The sequence below is a fragment of the Mycena indigotica genome, assembly GCF_014461135.1.
Source record: "Mycena indigotica strain 171206Taipei chromosome Unknown Mind.scaff0008, whole genome shotgun sequence".
Classification (NCBI taxonomy): domain Eukaryota; kingdom Fungi; phylum Basidiomycota; class Agaricomycetes; order Agaricales; family Mycenaceae; genus Mycena; species Mycena indigotica.
Window position 1 is genome coordinate 1,125,867 of NW_023503007.1, and position 22,459 is coordinate 1,148,325.

The window sequence follows — 22,459 nt, forward strand, 5'->3', positions numbered from 1 at the left end:
CGATCGTCCCCTCTGTGGCCAGGGACAGGAATGAGGAGGAGCAGGAGAGGCCAAGGGTGTCCAATCACCCCTCAGCAGGCCCGCATATATAAGGCGTGATAGTGGACACTGTACTCTATTGCTTGGATCATCTATTGTACCACTTCTCTATGTGCAAGGAGGCATCACCAACTCATCAGGCCCGAAACGAACTGATTTGACCCCGACACCAACTTTGACAAGGGAACGCTTTAATGGGCCCTTTTGGTTTGATTCTAATTGTAAATTTACCATGTCCATTAACTCTGTGTGGCATTGCCCCTAGTGCTGGCCAAATATGAATATATTATAATTATATCATATGAGCGGGCCTACTGCGTAGTGTCGCATCAGGCCAATAAGTCATGATACGGAGAGAAGCAGTATTATCAACAAGCTTGGTAAAATAAATTTAAAGTCCATCCTGATCATGTTACTACTATACGGCTCCACCCCACAACTACACTGGCACCGCTCGGGGGTGATATCGGGCCCAGTTGTAGACCTGCAGCTCCTCCAGCGCAAAGCCTGCTGCAGCAGGCAGACGTGTAGCCGGCTCTGCCTCTCTGAAAACATGATCAACATGGATGATGGCAGGGGTAAAGGTAGCAACACACTCGATTGCTGCGTTCAGGCACTTGATGAGCTCATCAGTGGGAATGGGGCCTGAGCCTGATGCTCCTCCATCGTGGCCGCGCATGAGGGCAAGCTCCCCCGTAAACCAGCAGAAGAATTCACGCTGTTGCATAAAGTCCTCCGGCCCTTGCAGGATGGCTGGGGCCTGGCGGAGCAGGGTCAGGTCAGCTTCCCGATCTTTGGACAGTGCGAGAGTATGTCGTAGGGCAGCGTCAGCGCAGACAACCATTTCTTGTGGATCACTGTGTTGAATTGAATAAGGCATCAAGCTTGGTGTGGAGAATTAAACTGACACAGAAGACCATGGGACCTTGAGTTTCAAGTTTCCCGGCTCAATGAGCCACCCAGCGCGGGACGAAATAGACATACACAGTCGAATGAACGTGACGCTGCCAAGGAGGAGCTTGATAACGCGAACGAGGAAATCGCGCGTGTCGATGGCAGGGTTGCTCTCCAGGGCTTCGACAACGACGTCTGTGCCAACTGGTGTGATACACAGGGCCGCTAGTGTCGAGTGGGCGGTGGCGTGGAAGAGAGAATCCGGGACGGGAGACGTTAGCAGCCCGCAGAGGGTAACTGCCGTTTGAAGGACGAATGGCCGAGAGAGGTAGTTGACTCCGCCGGCGTATTCCGTAGAAAGACGGCGGAGAATAGAGCACCCAAGCAGATGGATTTGGATATGAGGTGATGTGAGCAGCTCGCACCAAATCTCCGCGTAGGTCGGATCCGCGAAAAGGTGGCAGAGGAGGGCTGAATCGCCGTCAAAGGTCAGCGCGGAGCCGAGATGCACTTGGATTGAGCGCAGGATGATGACTTTGGCGGAAACGCCGACGATCTTGACATCACATCTATGCAAAGTCAGCGAGAAGCTGCGTCCGATAAGTGCAGGCACACACGCTAAGAAGCCAAGGTACTGCTCAGCCACTTCTGTCGTGAACTGCTGGAGGTACGGCGGAGAAGTCGTGAGTTTGCGTGCTTCGCGTGAGTAAAGCGCGTGGATGAGCGGCCGGGCCACGCTATGCAGGTTGATGGTTGCCCCACTCGGGTTGCTGTCCGACCACCAGCTGTGAATGCTGGCAGCGCTGGGGGTGGGGTAGCGTACGAGCGGGGGCATCGAGGTACAGGTAAAAGGGGCCTAGAGAGCATTGCAATTGCTGTCGGTAGTGGCGCTCGTCAAGACAGCGTGGAGGGACGGAGAAGGTACTATAGTGTCATCATGATGATTCGTATCACCGATTGTCACGGCCGCGTCACTTTTTTTTTCTCTTGATCGGCATTACGCTGAACCGTCTTCTCCCTTCCTTGTCCTCCAGATAGACAATGGCGCTTAACAGCCCAGGACGTCCGCCCGAAAGCCGAGAAGGAAGCTTTACAGCTTTACAGCTTTGCGCGTCTTGCTTCCGACTCATTTGCAAGAGCGCTGACTCGGACAATCCCACCGTGGCCGAATGCCCCCACTCACCCGCACACTTTCTGGGACGACCATCCGCAGCTGGTGGTCGGACAACAATACCATCGGCGTTACCATTAACCTGCACGCCGTCGCCAAACCGCTAATACGGGCCCTGCATGGGCGTCAAGCGCGGAGCTTGCTGAAGGCTTCTGAGACGGAGCCGCTGTCAATTGAGAGGCTGGAGTTATATGTGGGGTATCTCCGGTGGGTGCATGGCCACACGGGATCTTCGTTGCAGCTAACACCGCTCAGCGGCAATTACATCGCCTCTTCAGCAAAAGCGCGCATTTTGCAGGAGCTGGAAGAGAGGATACGAGCTCCGCGATTTGACGGCGACGTCAAAGCAATCCTCTACGGCCTCAATCCTCTTCATATGGACCTACTCTGCCATTTTCTGGCTTCCGAAGACCCGACAATCAAGCTCCCCGCCTGTTACATCGCTCAACGGGTTTGCATCCAGACACAGGAGATATCCCACGCCTGTTTACTGGAGTGTGCCGTGGCTTTGCTGTACTCTCCTTAGTACGTTTTCATTATTCCCTACCACTTACCCTCAATTTGAATCCAGCGAAGTGACCACCGAAGCGGCCACGTTGGACAGCCTCGCCGGTATTTGCTGGCGCGGATTCGGCGCAGAGATCGTTGCCAACGTCGCTGGAAGCGCGGCCATGCCGCCAGCCCGCATTGACCAGCTTCTCTCTTCCGTCGTTACTCTTCTCGTCGGTGCCTGGTCGTTCCGCACGCTTTGCGAGGCTATAATCCCGGGACTCGGCCCCACTGACATCCCCGCTGAGCCGTGGACGGTCATGTACCTCGACCAGATGCTTGGGTGCGTTTGACCAGCATAAGTATATCCGTTGACGCTCACATTTTGGATTGAGGACAGCAATCGACCAGTGGTCAGTCGTAGCGCAATATGGGCGCTCCGCCAAACAATAGCAGTCAAACCCATCCCCTCAATCGAGGTTGTCCGACATGCGCCAGACATCATAAATACCCTCCCACACAACCCCGCGCGACAGCAGTTCGCCTGCTGGTTCGCGGCCACTCTTATCCTCGAGTCCGAGGCCTTTCCTTACGAGGGAATGGAACGCGTCTTTGCAGGCGCTGTCCGGTGCGTTTCAATGAAATCTACTGCATCGTTTTGGACCGCGATTAATCAGCTTTACAGCGACCCTGCCAATGATGCACGCTTGCGGAAGGCTGCCAGATTTGGCATAGAACGGGCTGCAACGCGGCGAGAGTACCAGCTCGTTCTTTCAAGGGTGAATAACAGCCCGGGGGAGGGCGTTATGGGAGGCAGTTGGTAGCGTTCAGGCGCTTTATTGGACGATCGTGCATGAACTGTAATACTACGAAGGGCCGTTGCAAATTGTAGCTGTGAGTGAAGACTCTTCTGGAGGCATTATTGAATCCGCAGGCAGCTCCTTTTACTTGCCCCTCGGCTGATTCAGTTTGTTGGTTGGAGCTTGTAAAGGCTAGGCCAAGTGTCGCGGGAGACATGAGACATTGTCTGTGGTGCTCTACTGCGGCATCCGCTGGTCTTGGTCAGACGTGCCCTCTTTCCTGTCCACGATGTCGACGGATATACCGCCCTTGGATATCATCACTGGGTGAGTCTGTCGACCGTCGTCGGGCACACCGACTCGCCAACGCTTATCAACTCCCCTCGTAGTGCGCTGCTCATCGGGACCTGGGTCAGCTCCGTAAGCTGTCGCTTCTGTCCTCCGCTCTCGCTCACCACCTCGCCAGTTGTTGTATACATTCGAGCTCCGCGAAGTATTCCGTTACTTTCGGAAATTTCCGAAAGACGAGTGGTACATCAAGGCGCTTGTGCTCAATACGGTCCTCATCGATACCATTACGACCGTGGCGAACTACGCCGCCGTCTACCTCTATACTGTCACGCACGCGGGCGACCTCGTATATCTCAGCAGGCAGAATTGGGTGCGTGTGTCCGTGAGACAGGCTGCAGCGAATAAACTGACTGGGGCAGACAATTCCGCTGCTGGTATTCTCCACGGGCTTTGTCGCAGCGCAGGTCCAACTGTTCCTGATCATGCGCTATTGGCGATTGTGCGTTGTTTATTCTGCGCTGGGTCCCTTACTGACGTTGCCCAGCACGAACAACACTGCCTTTCCCCTTTTCCTCCTCCTTTTGATCGGCACCTCCGTGCGCTCCCACCTACCTGTATGTTGCGTCAAATGACCTTGTGTAGACTGGCGCGTGCTTCGCAACAGGAATCACCGTTGCCCGCTTCCCGTCCTACATCCAACGGCACAAGGCGCGCACATCCGCGACTCTCTGGGTGATCACGCAGAGCTTGATAGATGTGCTGATTGCGGGTGCGCTGCTATGGCAGTTCCACCGCCTCCGCGGCGGCTTTAAAAAGACTCAGAACATCATCGACCGCCTTGCGCTGCAGGCGATACAGACGGGCACGGCGACGGCGACGGTAGCGGTAGCGGCGCTGATCACGTATTTGGTCAATAACGAGAGCAACGGTGCGTGCTGCAGCTGGGGCGGACTTTGTCGCATGCTTGATGTATCCATGCTCTAGTCCCGCTTGGAATCGCATATGTCATTTTCGAGTTCGTTCAGGCTCGTTTGAATGCTGAGAGACTTGCAGTTAAGCAACCTGAACATCCGGACGTTCCTTCAGGTGCCAGGCAATGGCGTCAGCCAGCTATCGGGGTCCCAGTCGGGGGACGACAATATAACGCAGTTCCAGGTCGCGCGGCGGGAAGGCCCGGGTCGGTGTCGTATCCTTCTTTCATTCGTTGCGATATTGAAATGTGGGGCAGCAATCATACCTGGGCCGGTTGTTCACGTGCACCAACGGCCCGGGGGAGACAGTTCGAGCAACGGCGACGACGGTTCTGAGGCGCGAACTGTGTCTGACTCGGTGTGCGGGCGGGATGTCAGTCCACTGGCAGGAAAGGAGTCGGATGTGGGGCTTGTGGAGGACTGTGCGGTGTAGTATTGCGCCGGTATCTTTATTTTCTTCACTCGTCGCAACATTGAACATCAGATCATCTCCTGAACTCTTGAACAGTTGATCCCCTGTTGCAATTGGCATCGGCACATTCTGATTTCTCTAACATGGCAGTGTCTTGTTTCTTCCTTTCCATCTTCCTCATTCACTCAACTCTCCCTGATCGTCGATCTGCGCATCATTTGCCACTTGGGTTCCCAATGGGTTTGTAGGTACGCCCCTGATCGCCATTGCAGATCTTGTGGAGGCCACACGCGCCTGGGCCGTTCTTTCGCATTTATTAGTAGCTGGTGAATGTCCGCTTTCCACCGGCGAAGATGTCGATGCCAGCGCTGGATATTGTGACCGGGTGCGTGGCGTGTACCACGGCCGACAACGGTGCTGACTAGGCTTCTGTTATGGTGTAGGGCTTTGCTGGTGGGGACATGGGTTAACTCGGTGCGTGGTCGTTCTGCCGGCCGCGGCTCCAAACTGACCACCGACAGCTGCTGTACAGTGTCGAGCTGGTGTTGAGGATATGCCCGGCCGGCCGGCCGGACCATCCACGGTCACCTGACCACGGACTGACTCGCCTCCGACGCGGCTCAGTCAGCACTTACCAATACTTGTAGATAGATACAGAACTTTCTAGATACAATGCCTGTAGTATAAATACTGGGCTCTGAAGCCCTCAATATTATCATCTTCTCTTTATTGCTCTCAACAGGTTATGGGCCCCGCGTCTTACCCATCGCGTATCAGCCTTATCGACATCAGCCAGCACATCGCTACGTCATAATCATCATTATACAGCATGTCTGACGCTACCACCTCCGCTTACCGTATTCAGCACCTTTCCGGATCCACCGACTATCCCACATGGGCTGTCAAGCTCACCGACATCTTGACAGATCTTCAGCTCGATGATTACCCCAAGGGTCGCATTCTCAAGCCTGGCGCCGCAGCGCCTGTCGTCGTCGTTTCGCCTCCAGCAGGCACCGGCACAGCCTCCGCCCAGCAAACCACTGCAGCCGCGCCCGCGGCACCTGCTTCCACCAGCACACAGACTGTTGCTGAGTGGGAACGCAAGGACCGCCAGGCCCTGTCAGCCATCCGACTTCGCGTATCAGACGGCCCGCTGGTCTACATCACCAACTGCACCACCTCCAAGGATGCGTGGGACACGTTGGAGAAGATGTACCGACCGCGCGGCGCATTCGCTGTCGTTCTCCTGCGCCGGAAGCTCTTGCATCTCCAGTGCCCGGAGGGCAGCGACATCGAAGAACATATCCGGAAGCTCACAGCACTCCGAACCCAAATCCAAGCTCTCGGCTCCAAGTTTGAAGAAGACGAGTTCTCCACGGCCCTCCTTACCTCTCTCCCGGAGTCCTGGAACTCCTTCATCCAAACTGTCGACACTTCCTCCTTCACCGACTCTGCCCCGATCATCGCGCGCATCCTGGAGCAGGATCGCCAGAAGAACGCCAAGCCCAACTCTGATGCTGTCGCGCTACCCGCCAAACCCTTCAAGCCCAACAACAAGTCCCGCGCGGACATTAGACCATATTCGCAACCCCTCGGCAAAGGCATATTCTCGTTTTTGATGCTCCACACGCCAAAATTTGGATGCCCCCATAAACGGCAATTCGATCAAACTCACTCTGATGTCGGGATATGGCGCGTTGAGGGAGCTGGTTTTCTGTAAATTATACCATACAAAAGGTAGAAATTCGATGTGGAGTAAGTGCTATAGCATATATAATGTGAAGGCGCTGGTTAATTATGTCTGAAATATAGGCATGTGATGAAGGGTGTGGAATCGGCGCGCGAAGGGCGGGACGTGGCGCAACAATGTCACGATCAGTAACACACCATTTGCGGCCGTAGCAACAGGAAACGGAAATGATTTCGTGTCGGGGAAGGGGTTGCGAATATGGTCTATTGTTTGCAACGGGTGCGGCCGACGCGGACACATGGTTGGCGACTGTCGGGACACAAAGAAGGGCAAGAAGTTTACAGAGGAGCAGAAACGCCAGAATTACCAGCGGTCCCTGGGAAACGGCAACGGTCAGTCGGGCCGCGCTCACGTCACGGAGGTGACATCATCTCCTGACGAGACGGCCAACTACGCGTTCACTGCCGCCCCGTCTCCTACCACCGGCCTGGATGTATGGCTCGCTGATAGCGGCGCCACTAAACACATAGCCCGTAATAAATCTATTTTTTCCTCGTATACGGAGACCCCCGGCCAGTCTGTCACCGGCTTCGGCGCGATGCCAAGCCCCGGTATCGGCAACGCCGAGATCGCTTCCCATGTAGGCAACAGCGCCTACTCACTGACACTCAAGAACACGCTCCACGTACCTGACGCGCCATACAACCTCATATCTATTGGCTGTCTTACTGCTGGCGGCTGCTCTGTCGAGTTCACTGGCGACACCATGAAGGTCTTCGCACCTGGCTCCAAACGGGAAATCATGCGCGGCACGCGCACCGGCAACCTGTATAAAGTCCGCATCACGCGATCATCACGGACGCCGGCGCCACCCGCATCACCTCCCTCTATCGCACTCCCATCCGTCTCCCCTCCGTCTCACTCCTGGGACAAATGGCACCGCATCTTCGGCCACATGCAGCACAAGTCAGTCAAGCTGCTGTACGACAAAGACATGGTCACCGGCATGAAAGTCGACGCGTCTAGCACGCCCACTTCCCACTGCGACATCTGTGTCAAGGCCAAGTCTCATGTCATGCCATTCCCTGCCAAATCTGACACAAAATATACGGAGATTGGCGAGATGACGTTTACCGACGTCTGGGGCCCATCCCAAATCACTGGGATCGACGGCTCCCGATATTATGTCTCGTTCACGGACGCTGCAACGCGCCGCACTCTCGTCTACTTCATGAAACTCAAATCTGAAGTCAAAGACAAGATGCGCGACTATGACCAGTATGTCCAAACACAGACCGGCAAACGCGTAAAATGTTTCCGTTGCGATAACGGAGGGGAATACGTCAATCAAGACGTCAAAAACTTCCTCGCCGAGCGTGGAATCCGTCTCCAGCTCACGGCCCCCTACTCCCCGTCCCAGAACGGCGTCGCCGAGCGCCTCAATCGGACGCTAATCGAGCATGCTCGTGCCATGCTAGCTGCGCATAATCTCCCACTCTTCCTGTGGCCCGAGGCTGTCGCGTACGCTGCCTACCTGAAGAACCGGTCGCCAACTGCCGCTCTCGCCGAATTCATCACGCCGGATGAAGCTTTCTGGAAGCGCAAGCCCGACGTCTCCGCTCTCCAGGAGTTCGGCACCTCTTGTGAAGTTCTTAAACAAGGTGCCGCTGTCACCGGCAAGCTCCCCGTCAAAACGCGACCATTCATATTCACTGGTCTATCCGACGAGTCAACGGCCTGGCGGTACTACAACCCCGAAACTCGCTCGATTCAAACCACGCGCAATATTAGCTTCGCCCCGGACACTTCAACAACTCCACTCACCTCCTCAACCATCACCAAACCTGCGTCGATGCCGCTCGAGGGGGAGAATGAACCTGTCGCGCAGCCATCGCCGCCGGCCCCGGTCGATCAGCCCGCCGATCCGAGCAGCGCCACCCCCCACACCTGTCGTCCCCACGTATCGGCAGCCGCTTCCCCGGTCCGCAAAGACCGCGCTGGACTACCGGTTGCTGAACAACCCGGACGCCCGCTCGCCCAAGAAGCCTGACGCGTGGAAGCACCGCGTTGCCTCCCATGACGAGCCGAACGTTGCGCTCGCCACTCGTGTCGATCCCCTTGCGGATCCACTCACTGTTGCTGAGGCACAAGCGCGCGCCGACTGGCCGGAATGGCAGCAGGCCATGGAGGAGGAGATCAATCAGCTGCGCACGCTGGGCACATACACCATGCAGGATCTCCCTGCTGGCCGCTCCACCGTCGCATGCAAGTGGGTCTTCCGCGTCAAACGCGACGACGAAGGCAATGTCATTCGTTACAAAGCTAGGCTTGTCGCCAAGGGCTTCTCACAAGTCCCCGGCATAGACTTCGACGAAACCTTCGCACCAGTCGTCCGGATCGAGACGGTCCGGCTCCTACTTGCCCTCGCGGCCCGCTACAATCTCCAAGTGCACGTTGTCGACGTTGTTGGTGCCTACCTCAACGGCCAACTAGACGAGGAGATTTACATGCAGCAGCCACCACTATTCGAAGACGGAACGGCACGCGTCTGTCGCTTACTCCGCACGCTCTATGGGCTCAAACAGTCCGGACGCGTGTGGAACATACAGCTCAACGCGTCATTCCTCAAACTCGGGTACACACGGCTCATATCAGATCAGTGCGTCTATGTTCGTCGCGACGGCTCGGACATCAGCATCATTGCTGTCCACGTCGACGACATGACTATTCTGACATCTTCAGATGCTCTAATGTCTCGCGTCGAAGCTGAACTCGATGCCGAATTCACCATCAAGAAGCTGGGGGAGATCCGCCAGCTGCTCGGCATGGAAATCACGCGCACGCCCGAGTTCATCCGCCTCACGCAGACACAATACATCACCCGCATCCTAGAGAAGTACCAGATGGCCAACGCGAACTCTGCTGTTACACCCGTTGACCCGAACGTCAAGCTCTCCAAGCTCCCAGACGACAAATCATTCCCGGACGTCAAACGCGTCTACCAGAATATGATCGGCTCGCTTCTCTACGCGGCCATCACTACCCGTCCCGACATCTCCTTCGCTGTCCAAATGCTCAGCCAGTTCAATACGAACCCAGGCCCCGAGCATCTCACCGCAGCAAAACGCGTCTTCCGCTACCTCAAAGGCACCATCAACCTTGGAATCGAGTACCGCGTTAACCACCCGGTAACGGCGCTCGAGTTGTTCTCCGATGCCGACTGGGGAAGCGACGTTGACACGCGTCGATCCATCACCGGCTACGTTTCGACTTTTGCTGGGGGAGCCGTTACTTGGAACTCCAAGAAACAAGCCACCGTGGCTCTGTCCAGCATGGAAGCAGAGTACATGGCGCTCGCTAGCGCTACTCGCGAAGCACTCTGGCTCCGCGCTCTCTTCTCGGAACTCGGCCTCGACATATCCCTTCCCACACACATCTCTGTCGACAACCAAGGCACGATTCTCTTCGCCGAGAACTCCGGCCATCACGCCCGCTCGAAACATATCGATATTCGCTACCATTTTATCCGAGAGACTATCGCCTCTAACCAGGTGTCAGTTTCCTATGCGCCAACAGATGACAACACAGCGGACATCTTCACCAAGGGCTTACCAAGAATCAAGCACGAATACCTCACGACTCTGCTCGGGATGATTCGCGCTTGAGGGGGAGTGTTGAGGATATGCCCGGCCGGCCGGCCGGACCATCCACGGTCACCTGACCACGGACTGACTCGCCTCCGACGCGGCTCAGTCAGCACTTACCAATACTTGTAGATAGATACAGAACTTTCTAGATACAATGCCTGTAGTATAAATACTGGGCTCTGAAGCCCTCAATATTATCATCTTCTCTTTATTGCTCTCAACAGCTGGGGCAGGTCATCGTCTACTTCCGGTCCTTCCCGAACGACGAATGGCATATCAAGACGCTCGTGCTGAGTGCATTCCTTGTGGACACCGCCGCCGCGTTGGGAAACTACGCCGCGGTCTATCTCTACACCGTTACCCACGCAGGCGACTTGCTTTATCTGAGTACGCAGAATTGGGTGCGTAGGACTACGGCGTGGCGAGTCCTGGATTCTGATTCATGTGCAGACATTTCCGCTCCTCATATTCTCCACTGGCCTCGTCGCCGCCCAGGTGCAGACCTTTCTCGTCGTGCGGTACTACCGCTTGTGGGCGATCGTGTCCCTTTCTCATTTCGCGGCTGACTCCCCTGCAGTTCAAAAAACATTGTCATCACCCTATTTTTCTTCCTCACGATACTCGCCGCGGTCCGTCGCACTGCTATTGCTGGGTCTGCGCTCACTATTTAGATCGGCGCCTGTTTCGCCACTGGTATCACCGTTGCGCGCTTCCCCTCATATGTGGACCGCAGCAAAGCTCGCACGTTCGCCACAGCGTGGATTGTTGCACAGGCGGTGACGGACGTCTTCATTGCCGCTGCCCTCCTGTGGCAGTTCCGCCAGATTAAAAGCAACTTCAAAGAAACACAAAGCCTGCTCAATCGCCTAGCACTGCAGACGATCCAAACAGGCACCGCGAGCGCGGCGGTAGCCCTCGCGGCGCTCATCGCTTATTTGTGCAACAACGAAAGCAACGGTGTGTCATGTCGATCCGTCTGATCTGCCGTGGCGTTGATGCAGGATTTTCCAGTCCCACTCGGCATCGCGTACTGTCTTGGCCGCGTGTATGTCCTCACGATGGTGTGTGCTCTTCCTTCAAGTTTCCCCATTATCACCTTTCTTATCCACTTATTTCTCCAGTTGAGCAACCTCAATGTGCGCAGGCTGCTGTCGACGGCAAGCGGCAGTCGGAGCTCGGGCACCGGGGCTGGCCCGGGCGGCGAGCGCGACGACGTCAGCGGCATACGTGTGTTGCTTTGCTTCCTTCCGGACCGGCATCAATCAGTAATGATAATCTTAGATGTCCACCGCAGCGCAGTTGTCAAGATCGACCGCGAGCGCGACGGCGCGGGCCATTCGATGCACACACTGCGCAGCACCGTGTGTTTTCCTTTTCCCTAGTCTCGTATCGATTGCTGATCATTTCGTGCGGGCAGTCGGACCAGACGCTCCGTAAAGTGCCTATCGAGGGCGACGGTGACAGCGGCGGGGCCCCTGATGCCAAGGCGCCGGCGAAGGATGCCTGGTTTGCGCGTTGAGGGCGGACGCAACGTAGAATTAATGTTTTGTCAATATGTGCGATATTTTTATTTGATTGTGGTTCAAGTTGGTGTACTGTACAGGAAACTTGAAGGTTATGTGCAGATTTTCCTCAAATGCTTACCCAAGGTGGAAAAACAATTATAATTAGATAACTGCTATATAGACTCTTCTAAGGTGCAGCATGGAATTCCAAGCCACAGATCCAATTCAGAATATCGTTGTTGTATTTACCTTGTACTATTTACCCGTGCTTTCACAACTCAAACCATTTACATATTGTAACATACATATAAAGATTCAAAGCTTCCTATAACAGAGTGTGTTCAACCCAAACTCGCCTTAGCTTCTTCCCCGTCCTTCTCCGCCCTCTCGTCCCCGACCGCCTCGCTGCCAGCCGTGAAAACCGGGCCGGTGAACCGCCCATGGCCCCAGCCGAACCACATCAGCACGACAAGCAGCATCAGTCCGCCGACTGCGACGACGGCGTAGTTCATGTTCAGCTTGTTCACCGGGTGCGCAGTCGGCAGCACGAACAACACGCACACGAATACGGTGAAGAGCGCGGCGAGGAGGTTGATCCCCCAGGAGAAGCGGCCGAGGTGGAACGGTCCGCGGGTGGAGAGGCTGCGGCAAGTGAGCGCGGAGACAAAGAGGAGGGAGGGGCGTACGCAGAGGGCCAGAAGACGCGGATGAGGATAGGCTGCAAGTACCCGAGCATAACAGCGATCGCGGCGGAGGACAAGATGGCGTTGAACTATGGTTGTATGTGAGGAGCAAAGCCGAATTTCATCCAAGCTAGCGCTTACCGCAATTGCGCTTCCAATATAAGCGCACGAGATGATGCACCCGACTAGCACGCTGAGCCACACTCCCCAGTACGGCGCCTGGAAGCGGTTCAGGCGCATAAAGCGCGATTTTGCCGGAAACGCGTTGTCCCTTGCCAACGCGTAGAACAAACGCGAGCTGGCCGTGAACGCCGTCACCGCCGCCATAAACTGGGCGATCCCGATGACCGCGAGGCACAACAACGTCAGCCGTTTGCCGACTGCGTCGTGGTAGAGCTGCGCGATAGGGAGCGCAAGCGCGGTGGACTGCACTGCGGGGATGGATTGCACTGCGAAAAGCAGCGCAAGCATGTATGCGAGGCCAATGAGCCAGGAGCCAACTATACTTCCAACGACGGCGAGCGGCGCAAGCCACTCAGCCCGAACGGCTTCTTCGGCGACCTGAGCGGCAGTTTCGCAACCCTCAAGTGTGTATACGGCTTGGAGGAAGCCGAGAAGGACGACGAAGCCTTTATTTTCCCAGCCGGTGAAACTGCGTGCTAGTGGATAAGTCGAGTTGGCAGTCTTTGGAACACACACTTTTCCAGGTCCGTAAAGACGAATTCCGCACTATTCTATAATGTTGATATTCAACTCTCAACGCCTGCGCAATCGACTGGGGACTCACTTTCACCGGCGCTTTAACGAGAAGCGTGATTACGAGCACGAATGTCCCGCCGAGCGTCCACCAGACATTGAAACTGCTCATGCGGCCGATTCCCTTTGTACCGATAGTGTTGATAACCCCGGACGCAATGTTGACTCCCCAAGCGATGGCGGCAATCTCAAGCCGCGTGAGGATGCGGCCCTGTCCAACCTCCGCAAGCGACGCGAGGTACAACGCAACGCTTGCGCGTGATAAGCTGCAAGGCGGAGATAAGGAAGCGCGCACGGACCTGAGGTTACCGGACGTCCCGGTGAACACGAGTGCGATGGTGTACAACCAGCCCGTTCCGACTAGTGCGGTTAGTATCACGGCTTACGGAGGGTGCGGGATGACATACAGCCAAGAAAGGGTACGTCAGGTTTCATGCGGCACACCCAGAAGTAGAGGCCCCCCATAGTCGGATACGCGCTGCAGATCTCGGCAAGCGAGAGCGCGATGAGCAGCATGAAGATGCTCACGATCTACGAAAAATGTCGGCGCGTTTTTTAAAAGCATACGGAACCACAAACGTTCCATCCCCAGAACAGCCCTACGCAAGATTATTAGTGTTAATGTGCTTTTAAAAGATGAGGCACGCACCTAGTGGCCCACCAGAGAAAAGCCCCGTTTGGAACGCGCTCGACATACCCGTCAAAATTCCAATCGCGCAGAATGATATGCCCAGGACGCCAAAGAGCGACATCTCGCGGCGGAACTCGGGCTTGTACCCGAGCGCCAGCAGACGCGCGTCTGACTCTGCAGCGTCGTCGTCGCGCTTGAGGGCAGACGGCAGGGGAGCAGTCGACATGGCGGGAGGGAGGAAGGGGGGACGGCATCAAATCAATGGAAGAAGAAGAAGGCTTCGGGCTAGCCGAGGCTATATATATAAGTGGGCAAGGAAGCCGCGGCCATGCGGTGCGACGGGCCGTAACGTGGCTTGCGTGATAGTCGAGATTTCGGATCCACATGAGGGCAAGAGAGAGGAACTGTACGCCTGCTTACGTTAAGGCCGAGGCCCTACCAAGGTCCCACGGGGGCACGTGCATATCAACAAGATATAACTTGAAGTACATTATGCACAAGTGGTCTCATCCGCCAACTAGTGACCTTGAAAAACTATTGACAAACACATTTATTTCCGAAGGGTTTTGCTACAACAAATGCAAAGTACAGTCAAATCTGTCATATAGAATAATGTTGGTGGAAGCCCCAGGCCCATTCCATATGACAAATATTCCACATGTAATTTATTAACTTATTGCTGTTTTCGACTGATAGGGCGCGGATCAAAAAAGCCTGATATTCACAAACTGATTTACTGTAGTAATTAGACCACAAGTTCGCATAATGCGTAATCTGTCAGGAACGGGGCCGGCCCGGGCCCACGTGATGGTCTCCTGCCAGTCTGACAAGTGTGGGAAAGATGGTTCAACCCCCATAGCTGGGTGGTTGGCAACCAGGCAGCGTAGATGGTGCCACTGCTGCAATGGAGAGCAGGGTAGGGACAACTCGGGGCGACTCAAGACGCCCCGCTGTCACGTTGTGTGACAGCGGTGTCACAGGATACGAGTAGTCGTCTAGAGTGTCCTACCCCGCTAAAGGGAACGAGTCCATAGCCAAAGAGTGCTGCCTAGTAGAGTTGGTGCCCAAGGCATAGGGCAAGGCATAGGCTCAGCCAGTTGAACAAGCTGTTCGGGCGAGGCGTGACGTAACGCGGTCACGCCCAACGGTTCAGGGGGTCGAGGGGAGTCGCCCCACAACAGGGGGCTGCGGGCCCGAGACCCCTGGAGCGCTTGAGAAGGGTTGCCAGTCCAAGGGGCGACATATCTCCTTTCCTGGAGAAACGAGTCGCTGTGGCTCCTAGACACCGCGTGACGGCGCGGTGTGACGCGTGACATGCGGGCCCGATCGGGCCCGCACCCTCCCATCGCCCCGTACCAGGGGAACCCAGAGCTTGAGGCCAGAGAGCAAGAAGAAGTGGCTAGGACAAGGGTGAACATAAGAGACAAGAGCCGGAGCTGTCCAGCCCAACCAAGGGCTCAGGTCAATGAGGCGAGCTAGCCTGGGTGTTGGAAGTCGTCTAGATGCCCCTTTCCCGGGGTATGGTTGCAGCAACCCCGCTCTAGGGGACCAGGCCGGAGTAGGGTTCAAAGGAAGAGACTTCAATGCTAAACCTAAGGTACAGGAGTAATACTCTAGTCTTTATATACTGTGGGCGCTAGGGGCTGATCGGGCCTGCTGAGGGTCGATCAGAATGGAGCAGGGGATGTCTCTGGTCGTCCCTGGTTGCTCCGCTAGGAGCCCAGGGACCATTCCTCTAGAAAGGAGCCATGCCAAAGTCGACACTAAGGAGTGTTTGACAATGCAACAGTAAGGAGCTCCCTCCTGGGCCCTGTGGTTGTCTAGGGCCGATTGGGCCTGCTGTCAAGGGCGTCCGGCGGCGCATCATGATCCCTGATGGCGGGTCATGATAGCTTGATGGCTGACTAAAACACGATCCGTGATTATGTCCCTTCTCTGGGATATTAGTGTTGTTGCTCAGTGCTTTGAGCTTGTGAATTATGAGGGCTTGTCAAGCCCTAGGGCTCTAAGAGTGGTGAGGGCCCGTTGTGCCGTATAGGGCCCGACGGCCCGACCCGAACCCTGACATAATCAAGCCAAAAAAAAAGGTGTTAAAATTTGTATAAAATCAAAAGAAAATTTTTTAGCCCTGTCGGGCATGCAAAAAATGAAAATTGATGAACTTATGGTCTAATTACTACAGTATCAGTTTTGCTTATACCGATATGGGGGACATCACTGTTAAAAAAGAATCTGATACATGTTTTGAAATGAATACAACTTTTTGGAGGTACAACTTGCCTTTTTTACAGTTTTTAGATACAACTTTGAAACTTAGATACAACTTTTCAAACTGTGTACATGTACAAGTCAACCTCAAAGACAACTTTTCTGGTGACATGTTTTACTTTGGCTGATGACATGTTTATACTTGATGACAACTTTCCTGGAGCCATGTACAACTTCTGCATGTGCAAGTTTTCTGACTATTGACAACTTATAATAAGCAGACAACTTTTCCAGCAACATCTTCAACTTTCTTGAATACAACTTGGTTTTTTGCTTTGAGTACAACTTTTTCAAGTACAACTTTCTTTCTGAAGTACAACTTTTTTAAATACCACTTCAACTTGGACTGCAACAACTTTGTAAATCACAACTTTCCAAGATACATGTTGTCAAGGCCTCTGGTACAACTTTTCTGGGCCTAGACACAACTTTTTTCAGGCAAGGTACAACTTGCGTTCCTCCATCACTTGCCATCAGCGGCCATCAATGGCAATCAATTTTTTTAAAAATAAATGATTGATCAAGACATATTTGAAAAGTAGGCTACTGCTTAAACTACTGCCCTAAGGTAGACATTGATACCATGCTGCCCATCCTCTTCATTGAAGTCAAACCATCCAAAGCCTTCTTCATCTCTCCAATCTCTGCTGCATTATTGACAAAGATACCAGCATCCTTCTCAGTGGTAGGGTCAGTTGGCTCGTTGTAGTCGGCTGCCTGTGGATCCAAAGCCAGCTCGTCTGGAGGTGGTATCACACCAGCATCTTGGCCATAGTGCTCTCCAACTGCTGTGTCCATATTGTCCCCAGGATCTCCTGTCCAGTATCCCAAGCGAATAGCCTTCATGCGACTGAGCTGGTAGATGGCCATGAGAGTCTTGTTCTTTGCTGTTCGAAGCTAGCGCGGGGGAAGGTCTAGCTTATAGGCACCCTTGCTAACCTCTGTGAGTCCCTTGAATGGCCCAAGCCACTTATGCCAGAATCTCTCAGAGGGCCGAGTCATTCTAATGTCAGAGGCATCGAGCCAAACCTTGTCACCAACTTGGATACTCAGGGCATGACCCCCAAGTACTCAATTGATGATTTCTTGAAGTCGCACTTCTCTTTGCAAAGGTACAACTTGTGCATTTGGAGTCACCAAAGGACCTCCTGGATGATTTCACGGTGTTTGTGGAGGTCCAAGTGTGCGATAAGGATGTCATCAAGGTAGATCATAACGTCTCCTGAGAGGATGAGGTCCTGGAAAATGTCATTCGTCATCGTTTGGAACCTCGCAGAGGAGTTCGTCAGGCCGAAATACATCACCAAAGGTTTGCACAACCCTCCGTTAGTCTGAAAGGCCGTCTTCCACTTGTCTCCTTCTTTAATCTGGACGTTATTGAAGCCCCAGCTAACGTCAAGTTTGGTGAAGTAGCGGGCACCCTTGAGTCTGTTGATAAGGTCCTTGATCAACGGAAGGGGGGTACCGCTTCTTAATCGTCATTGCGTTGAGGGTGCGGTAGTCCTGGACAAACCAAAGTCCTCCGTCCTTTTTCTTAATGAAAAAGACGGGGGAAGCCATTGGAGATTCTGAAGGGCAAATACTGCCTGTGGCAAGTCCTTCCTCAATGAACGCGTTAAGTTCTCACTGTTCAAGGGGAGAGATCGGATACACCTTGCAGTTAGTGGGCTTTGCGTCCGGGACAAGTTTGATAGTGTGGTCCTAGGCCCTTTGCTCCAGTAACGTGTTGAAGGACTCCTTGTCGAAGATGTCTTGGAACTCTTTGGCCCAATCCGGAATCTTCAAAGGTGGGGGAGCCGAGTTATGTGCAAAGGCTTCGGCAAGGCATTGTAATACTGTGCTCCCAGCGCGAATCTCTTCTACTGGGCGAAAGGAGGTGTAGAAGATGCAGTCGGCATTGTCAAGGTGCTCGTTGTCGTCAAGATCTGGCAAGGGGTTCGGAAGGTCCGATGCAGCTCCAAATTCGTCCTCAGCATCATCTGGGCCAGCAATGTCAATAGCGCAGATGAGTCCCATCATCAATACTATGATCTAATACACAAAAATGAATAAAATGGTTTTTTAAAAAAGTGTGACATTTGTGACCCTTGAGCCCTTCCCCAGGTTTTATGAGTATGGCCCTTCACCAGTAGCCATATTTTTATTAGTATTGCTGAGTGAATGAGCTGGCAGATGGTAGGGAAGGCACCTGCCATTGTAGGGCAAAGGAGTTGATTCATCATACAAACAAGTGAAACAATTTATGGACGCAAACGAGGGCACACCAGTCACTCGTCGCAGGGGGGAGAAAATCCTCTGCCGGAACCTCCGAATGTGCCTCTGCTAGGGCAGCCGTATCAGAGTAACGAGCAATCAACTCTGCTAGCATCTCATTGCCAAGTTGCTGGATTACCTCATCGAGGATGTCCATGTGGCGGATGTCGCCGGGGAGCAGACAGTCCCGAGCCAGGTGGTTGGGGTTGCCGCATCTGAAGCAGGCTCAACGAGGGGCGCCATGAGCCCTAGCACGATCCAACTCCATTGGGACGGGAGCCGGAGGTACCAAGACGGGGGGTGTGGGCCACGGGTGGTGCAGGTGCGGCCACTGGGCAGACGGGGAACGGAGTTGCCGAATGGGCGATAGGGAATGCGCCATGCGAAGCCCCCGAAGGCGTCCGTGGGGTTGTCCCTTTAATGAGCTTTGCCCGCACCAAGGCTTCGTATTGGCGGAAAGCCCGAGTGCGCCAGCCCAGGTAGTCACGGAGGTCTGGGGGGTCCTTCGAGGACGGGATACCATTGTTGATCAGGGGGTCAAGTCCATGGCGGTACTTGGTCACCTTAACCAACGTGTCCTCGAACCCAGCGAGGTCCATTAAGTCCTCGAAGTCGTCAGTATATCCGTAGACGTCCCGCGTTCCCATATGATAACCCGCACTCTCCAGCTTAGCGAGCGCAAGGTCTTGCTTGTTCTCTTCAACAAACTGAAGGTGGAACTCGGAGAGGAATAGGTTCCACTGAGGGAAGAGGAAGGGGGTTTTGTTCCCATAACGCTCCGCCCATTGCTGAGCAGGTCCCTCCGCCATATAGGACATGGTGTAGCGGACGGCCGTTTCTTTGCTCAGCTCTCTGTTGACCACGAAGGCCTCAGGGGCAAGCTGGGCATAAGTCTTGACCATGTATAGGAAGGCGCGGCCATGTTTGCGATCTCTGTTAAATGCGAACGGGGGGGTTTGGTCGTAGGACCAATTTTGAGGCAACAGTAATGTCACCAAATAGCACATCCGCGTTGGGGGCATTCGGAGATGTCAAAGTTGGTTCAGGAGCTGCCGAAGGTGGTGCGGCAGCTGAAGCCTGGGAAGTAAGATGTGTGAGGATATTGGTGAGGTTGTCTAATTTTGCCTCAAGTGTGTCTATACGCGCGTCAGCATCCGAAGCAGCTCCGGTAGACATAGCAGGCATAAAGATGACAAGAGCAGAGGAGGAGGGGTCAAGTGGCAGGGGCGGTGACAACTCGTACTCCAAGCCTGAGTCAGCGCCGAGCCTGGCAATCTTGACCGGTTAATCCCGTAGAGAGTTTCTTCTGCTGTAAGGGCAACCCTGGAGACTCCGACGAAAGCCTAGCAGGGGAGGATCCAAAGAGAAGAAACTCTAAAGGTCCGCCTGCTAGGGCGCCAACTATATACTGGTCGTCCGTAACTGCCGACGTAGAGCGCAGAAGGCCTGAGCGGCGTCGCAGGCTCTGTCCCAAGGTGATCATTGGGAGGGTCTTGACAGATCGGTGATTGTGCGGGCGAAGGAGGCCGTGGACGATGGTCGGGGTGGGTCGGAGCGTCCGAGGGGGCGCCGGTCGGATGCGCCTCGGATGCGTTCGGAGGGTCCAAAGGAGGCCGAAGCAGGGGTTCCCCTGACAACTCTAGTTTTCCGAGCCTGATTATAATATGCGTAGAAGATAAACTTGAATCCTTTTTTTCTACCTATGGAAAGATTTGAGAGACATACACATGACATATATAACATGATATCAAGCTTACATAGGCACTGACAAAAGCCTTCCTTAACATACTCAAGTAACTATACCATTGCTGTGTCCTACAGCTCTGAATCCCCTCATAGCTCCGGACCATGACAGTTGGCCGAGGTGCATCTGTACACCACCGTCTCGACAGGCCCACCCCAGTGCATACCTGGATGGCGCTCTGTGCCCTCAAACACAGAGTAGGGCTGAGGCTGCACGACGGGGAAAGCTAGTATAGACAGCGAAAGGCACACGCAGTCCGCAAGCGCCTGGACCGTGGCTGGCTCCACCTTCAAGTTGCCGGCCCCATCAAAGTGACAGTCCAGGTTTGTGAGGCGGGCGACCGGTGGATCAGCACTCGGGAGCTCGACAGTGCGCGCGCGGATGAGACTGACCAGGAGTTCCACCGGCGGAAACCGGCAGCTTAGCCCGAGGCGTCGCAGGGCCGGGACAAGTGGCGTCGGTGCACGTGTGGGGAGGAGATGCGCAAGATACTCGTGATTGGCCCGGGACACGACAGGGACACCTTCGGGGCTAAGGAGGCTCAGGCTGACAAATCCGGGTGCTATGTTGACTGGTCCGATAGTATTAGCCAGTGGAGGGTCCCAGTCGGCGGCAGGGGTGCCTTCCAGATCCAAGCCCTCGAGCATGGGAACGCACTCGAGAGCGGACAGAAAGACAGAGGTGGTGATATCGTCGAGCCGAAGAGCAAGAACGCGAAGGTGATCTATGTGCGCCAGGATCTGAAGGTTGGATTCATGAATGCGACCTCGTGTAAGATCCAATGCCTGCAGGCGAGGGGCGTGAAGGGGGGTGATGATGGAGGATATGTTATTCCAGAAGACACCAAATTCTTGGCCGAGGTCAAGTGTTTCTAACTGCGGGAGTATGATATTGTGAATGTTGGAAGGCAAATGCGGAAATTCAGAGTCCTCCGAGTCGTCCAAGCTTCGTGAGATTGTCAATGAGAGCTCTTCCAGCGATACACATTCGTGCAGGAATGGCAACGGCGACTCGGGGTCACTGAGCTCTGTGATGTCGAGCTCGAGGGTGAGTGCTTCAATATTTTGCCACAGAACGCTAGCAGGGAATGCGGGATAGGGATGGGGGCCCCGGAGGCACAGGCTCCGAAGACTAGGCGTCGCGAGGAGCTGCAGCTGAGAGTGGGCGGGAAAGGACTCTGTGTCGAGTATAAAATGAAGTGTTAAGCTCTCCAGTTGCGGGACGTCCTCCGGAAGTATTTTACAGAGCACCTGAGCATGGTCCACGTCCCATATCACCAGTTCGACATCCCGCCAGCGATAAGAAACGGATATGAGGCTGCGTAGAAAAGGTGGTACCCTGGTCGCGCTTGTTTCATCCATGTGGGAATCGGCCTCCGCAACCATTCGGCTCCTGGGGCCCGTCTTCAGGCTGTGCATCGTTACAGTGATGTTGAGCGGGGCGTTCTTGCCGCGTACGAGCCACGTAGACAGGTCGGGTGCCACATACTGCGGAAACTCGGGCCCGGGAGGCAACTCAGGGGACGTCCAAGTTTCTGGCCTCAGGCTGTCGTGAAAGACCTGGGCAACGACGAGATGGATGGACGACCACAGCAGCGGCGTTGCCAGTGTCAGCTCGCGCCAGTATCTGCACACCTGTACAAGCAGCAGAGGGCCCTCGCTCGCGTCAATGACGGCGTTGCGGTGTTCCGGAAGGGTATTCATGAAGATGAGGCGCATAATGTCTTCGGGCATGCGCCGGATCGGCGAGAAGACGGCGTCGTGTGCGGCAATGAAGCTGCCTAGCCCGTCACACGCTTCAATCGCAGCGTCGAGCAGGCGGCGCAGACGCGTGACATCGCCCTTGAGCTCGACAAGTTTGGTGCGGTGAGGCTCAAGAAATGCCTGAATCTCGCTGCATTGTGCACCACTCGGCGGGGTGTTGGTCGTGAGGATGTCGTGGAAGGGTGAATCATCAAGAAGCACTGGCATCATGGAGGTCTGTAAAGAGATTAGCCGCGCGTTGATTGATTTGAAACAACTTGCATGGGAAAAAAATCAGAAGGGGGGTTACAGAGCGTTGTTACTGTACCGTTGTTCTATTTATGCAGACAGAATACAAAAATATCCAAGTTAGGTAAAAGCACTTCGAAGAGTGAGTACAAGAAAGAAAAACAAGGAAAATTACAAGGCCCTGGCTGGCATGACAACAGATCACATAGCATGTCACTGTCAGC

General features: G+C 54.5%; 6 protein-coding genes across 6 annotated transcripts; 3 read left to right on the forward strand and 3 right to left on the reverse strand.

Moving 5' to 3' along the window:
- Positions 1 to 478: 478 nt before the first annotated feature.
- On the reverse strand, positions 479 to 1,768 carry MIND_00917200 (uncharacterized protein; the record flags this gene model as incomplete). Its single annotated transcript, XM_037365806.1, has 4 exons — positions 479 to 584; positions 636 to 896; positions 948 to 1,502; positions 1,551 to 1,768. 4 exons carry the CDS (start codon positions 1,766 to 1,768, stop codon positions 479 to 481), a joined length of 1,140 nt encoding a protein of 379 aa, XP_037217218.1.
- A 334-nt stretch (positions 1,769 to 2,102) lies between these two features.
- Positions 2,103 to 3,417, forward strand: MIND_00917300 (uncharacterized protein; the record flags this gene model as incomplete). Its single annotated transcript, XM_037365807.1, has 5 exons — positions 2,103 to 2,311; positions 2,360 to 2,629; positions 2,676 to 2,936; positions 2,994 to 3,221; positions 3,279 to 3,417. 5 exons carry the CDS (start codon positions 2,103 to 2,105, stop codon positions 3,415 to 3,417), a joined length of 1,107 nt encoding a protein of 368 aa, XP_037217219.1.
- A 265-nt stretch (positions 3,418 to 3,682) lies between these two features.
- MIND_00917400 (uncharacterized protein) lies at positions 3,683 to 5,088 on the forward strand (the record flags this gene model as incomplete). The annotated part of the gene is made up of 9 exons (XM_037365808.1): positions 3,683 to 3,720; positions 3,783 to 3,813; positions 3,860 to 4,054; positions 4,104 to 4,183; positions 4,229 to 4,280; positions 4,327 to 4,612; positions 4,669 to 4,699; positions 4,743 to 4,861; positions 4,913 to 5,088. 9 exons carry the CDS (start codon positions 3,683 to 3,685, stop codon positions 5,086 to 5,088), a joined length of 1,008 nt encoding a protein of 335 aa, XP_037217220.1.
- Positions 5,089 to 10,558: 5,470 nt separating this feature from the next.
- On the forward strand, positions 10,559 to 11,923 carry MIND_00917500 (uncharacterized protein; the record flags this gene model as incomplete). The annotated part of the gene is made up of 9 exons (XM_037365809.1): positions 10,559 to 10,567; positions 10,629 to 10,805; positions 10,855 to 10,934; positions 10,982 to 11,033; positions 11,076 to 11,361; positions 11,416 to 11,465; positions 11,526 to 11,631; positions 11,686 to 11,765; positions 11,822 to 11,923. The coding sequence occupies 9 exons, from the start codon at positions 10,559 to 10,561 to the stop codon at positions 11,921 to 11,923; spliced, it is 942 nt and encodes a 313-aa protein (XP_037217221.1).
- Positions 11,924 to 12,250: 327 nt separating this feature from the next.
- Positions 12,251 to 14,223, reverse strand: MIND_00917600 (Amino acid metabolite permease; the record flags this gene model as incomplete). Its single annotated transcript, XM_037365810.1, has 9 exons — positions 13,998 to 14,223; positions 13,928 to 13,947; positions 13,756 to 13,879; positions 13,648 to 13,708; positions 13,380 to 13,599; positions 13,292 to 13,326; positions 12,734 to 13,244; positions 12,596 to 12,681; positions 12,251 to 12,551 (listed from the first exon to the last, which is right to left on the reverse strand). Exons 1-9 carry the CDS (start codon positions 14,203 to 14,205, stop codon positions 12,251 to 12,253), a joined length of 1,566 nt encoding a protein of 521 aa, XP_037217222.1. The 5' UTR covers positions 14,206 to 14,223.
- A 6,110-nt stretch (positions 14,224 to 20,333) lies between these two features.
- On the reverse strand, positions 20,334 to 22,226 carry MIND_00917700 (F-box domain-containing protein; the record flags this gene model as incomplete). The annotated part of the gene is made up of 1 exon (XM_037365811.1): positions 20,334 to 22,226. Exon 1 carries the CDS (start codon positions 22,215 to 22,217, stop codon positions 20,334 to 20,336), a length of 1,884 nt encoding a protein of 627 aa, XP_037217223.1. The 5' UTR covers positions 22,218 to 22,226.
- Positions 22,227 to 22,459: the final 233 nt, after the last annotated feature.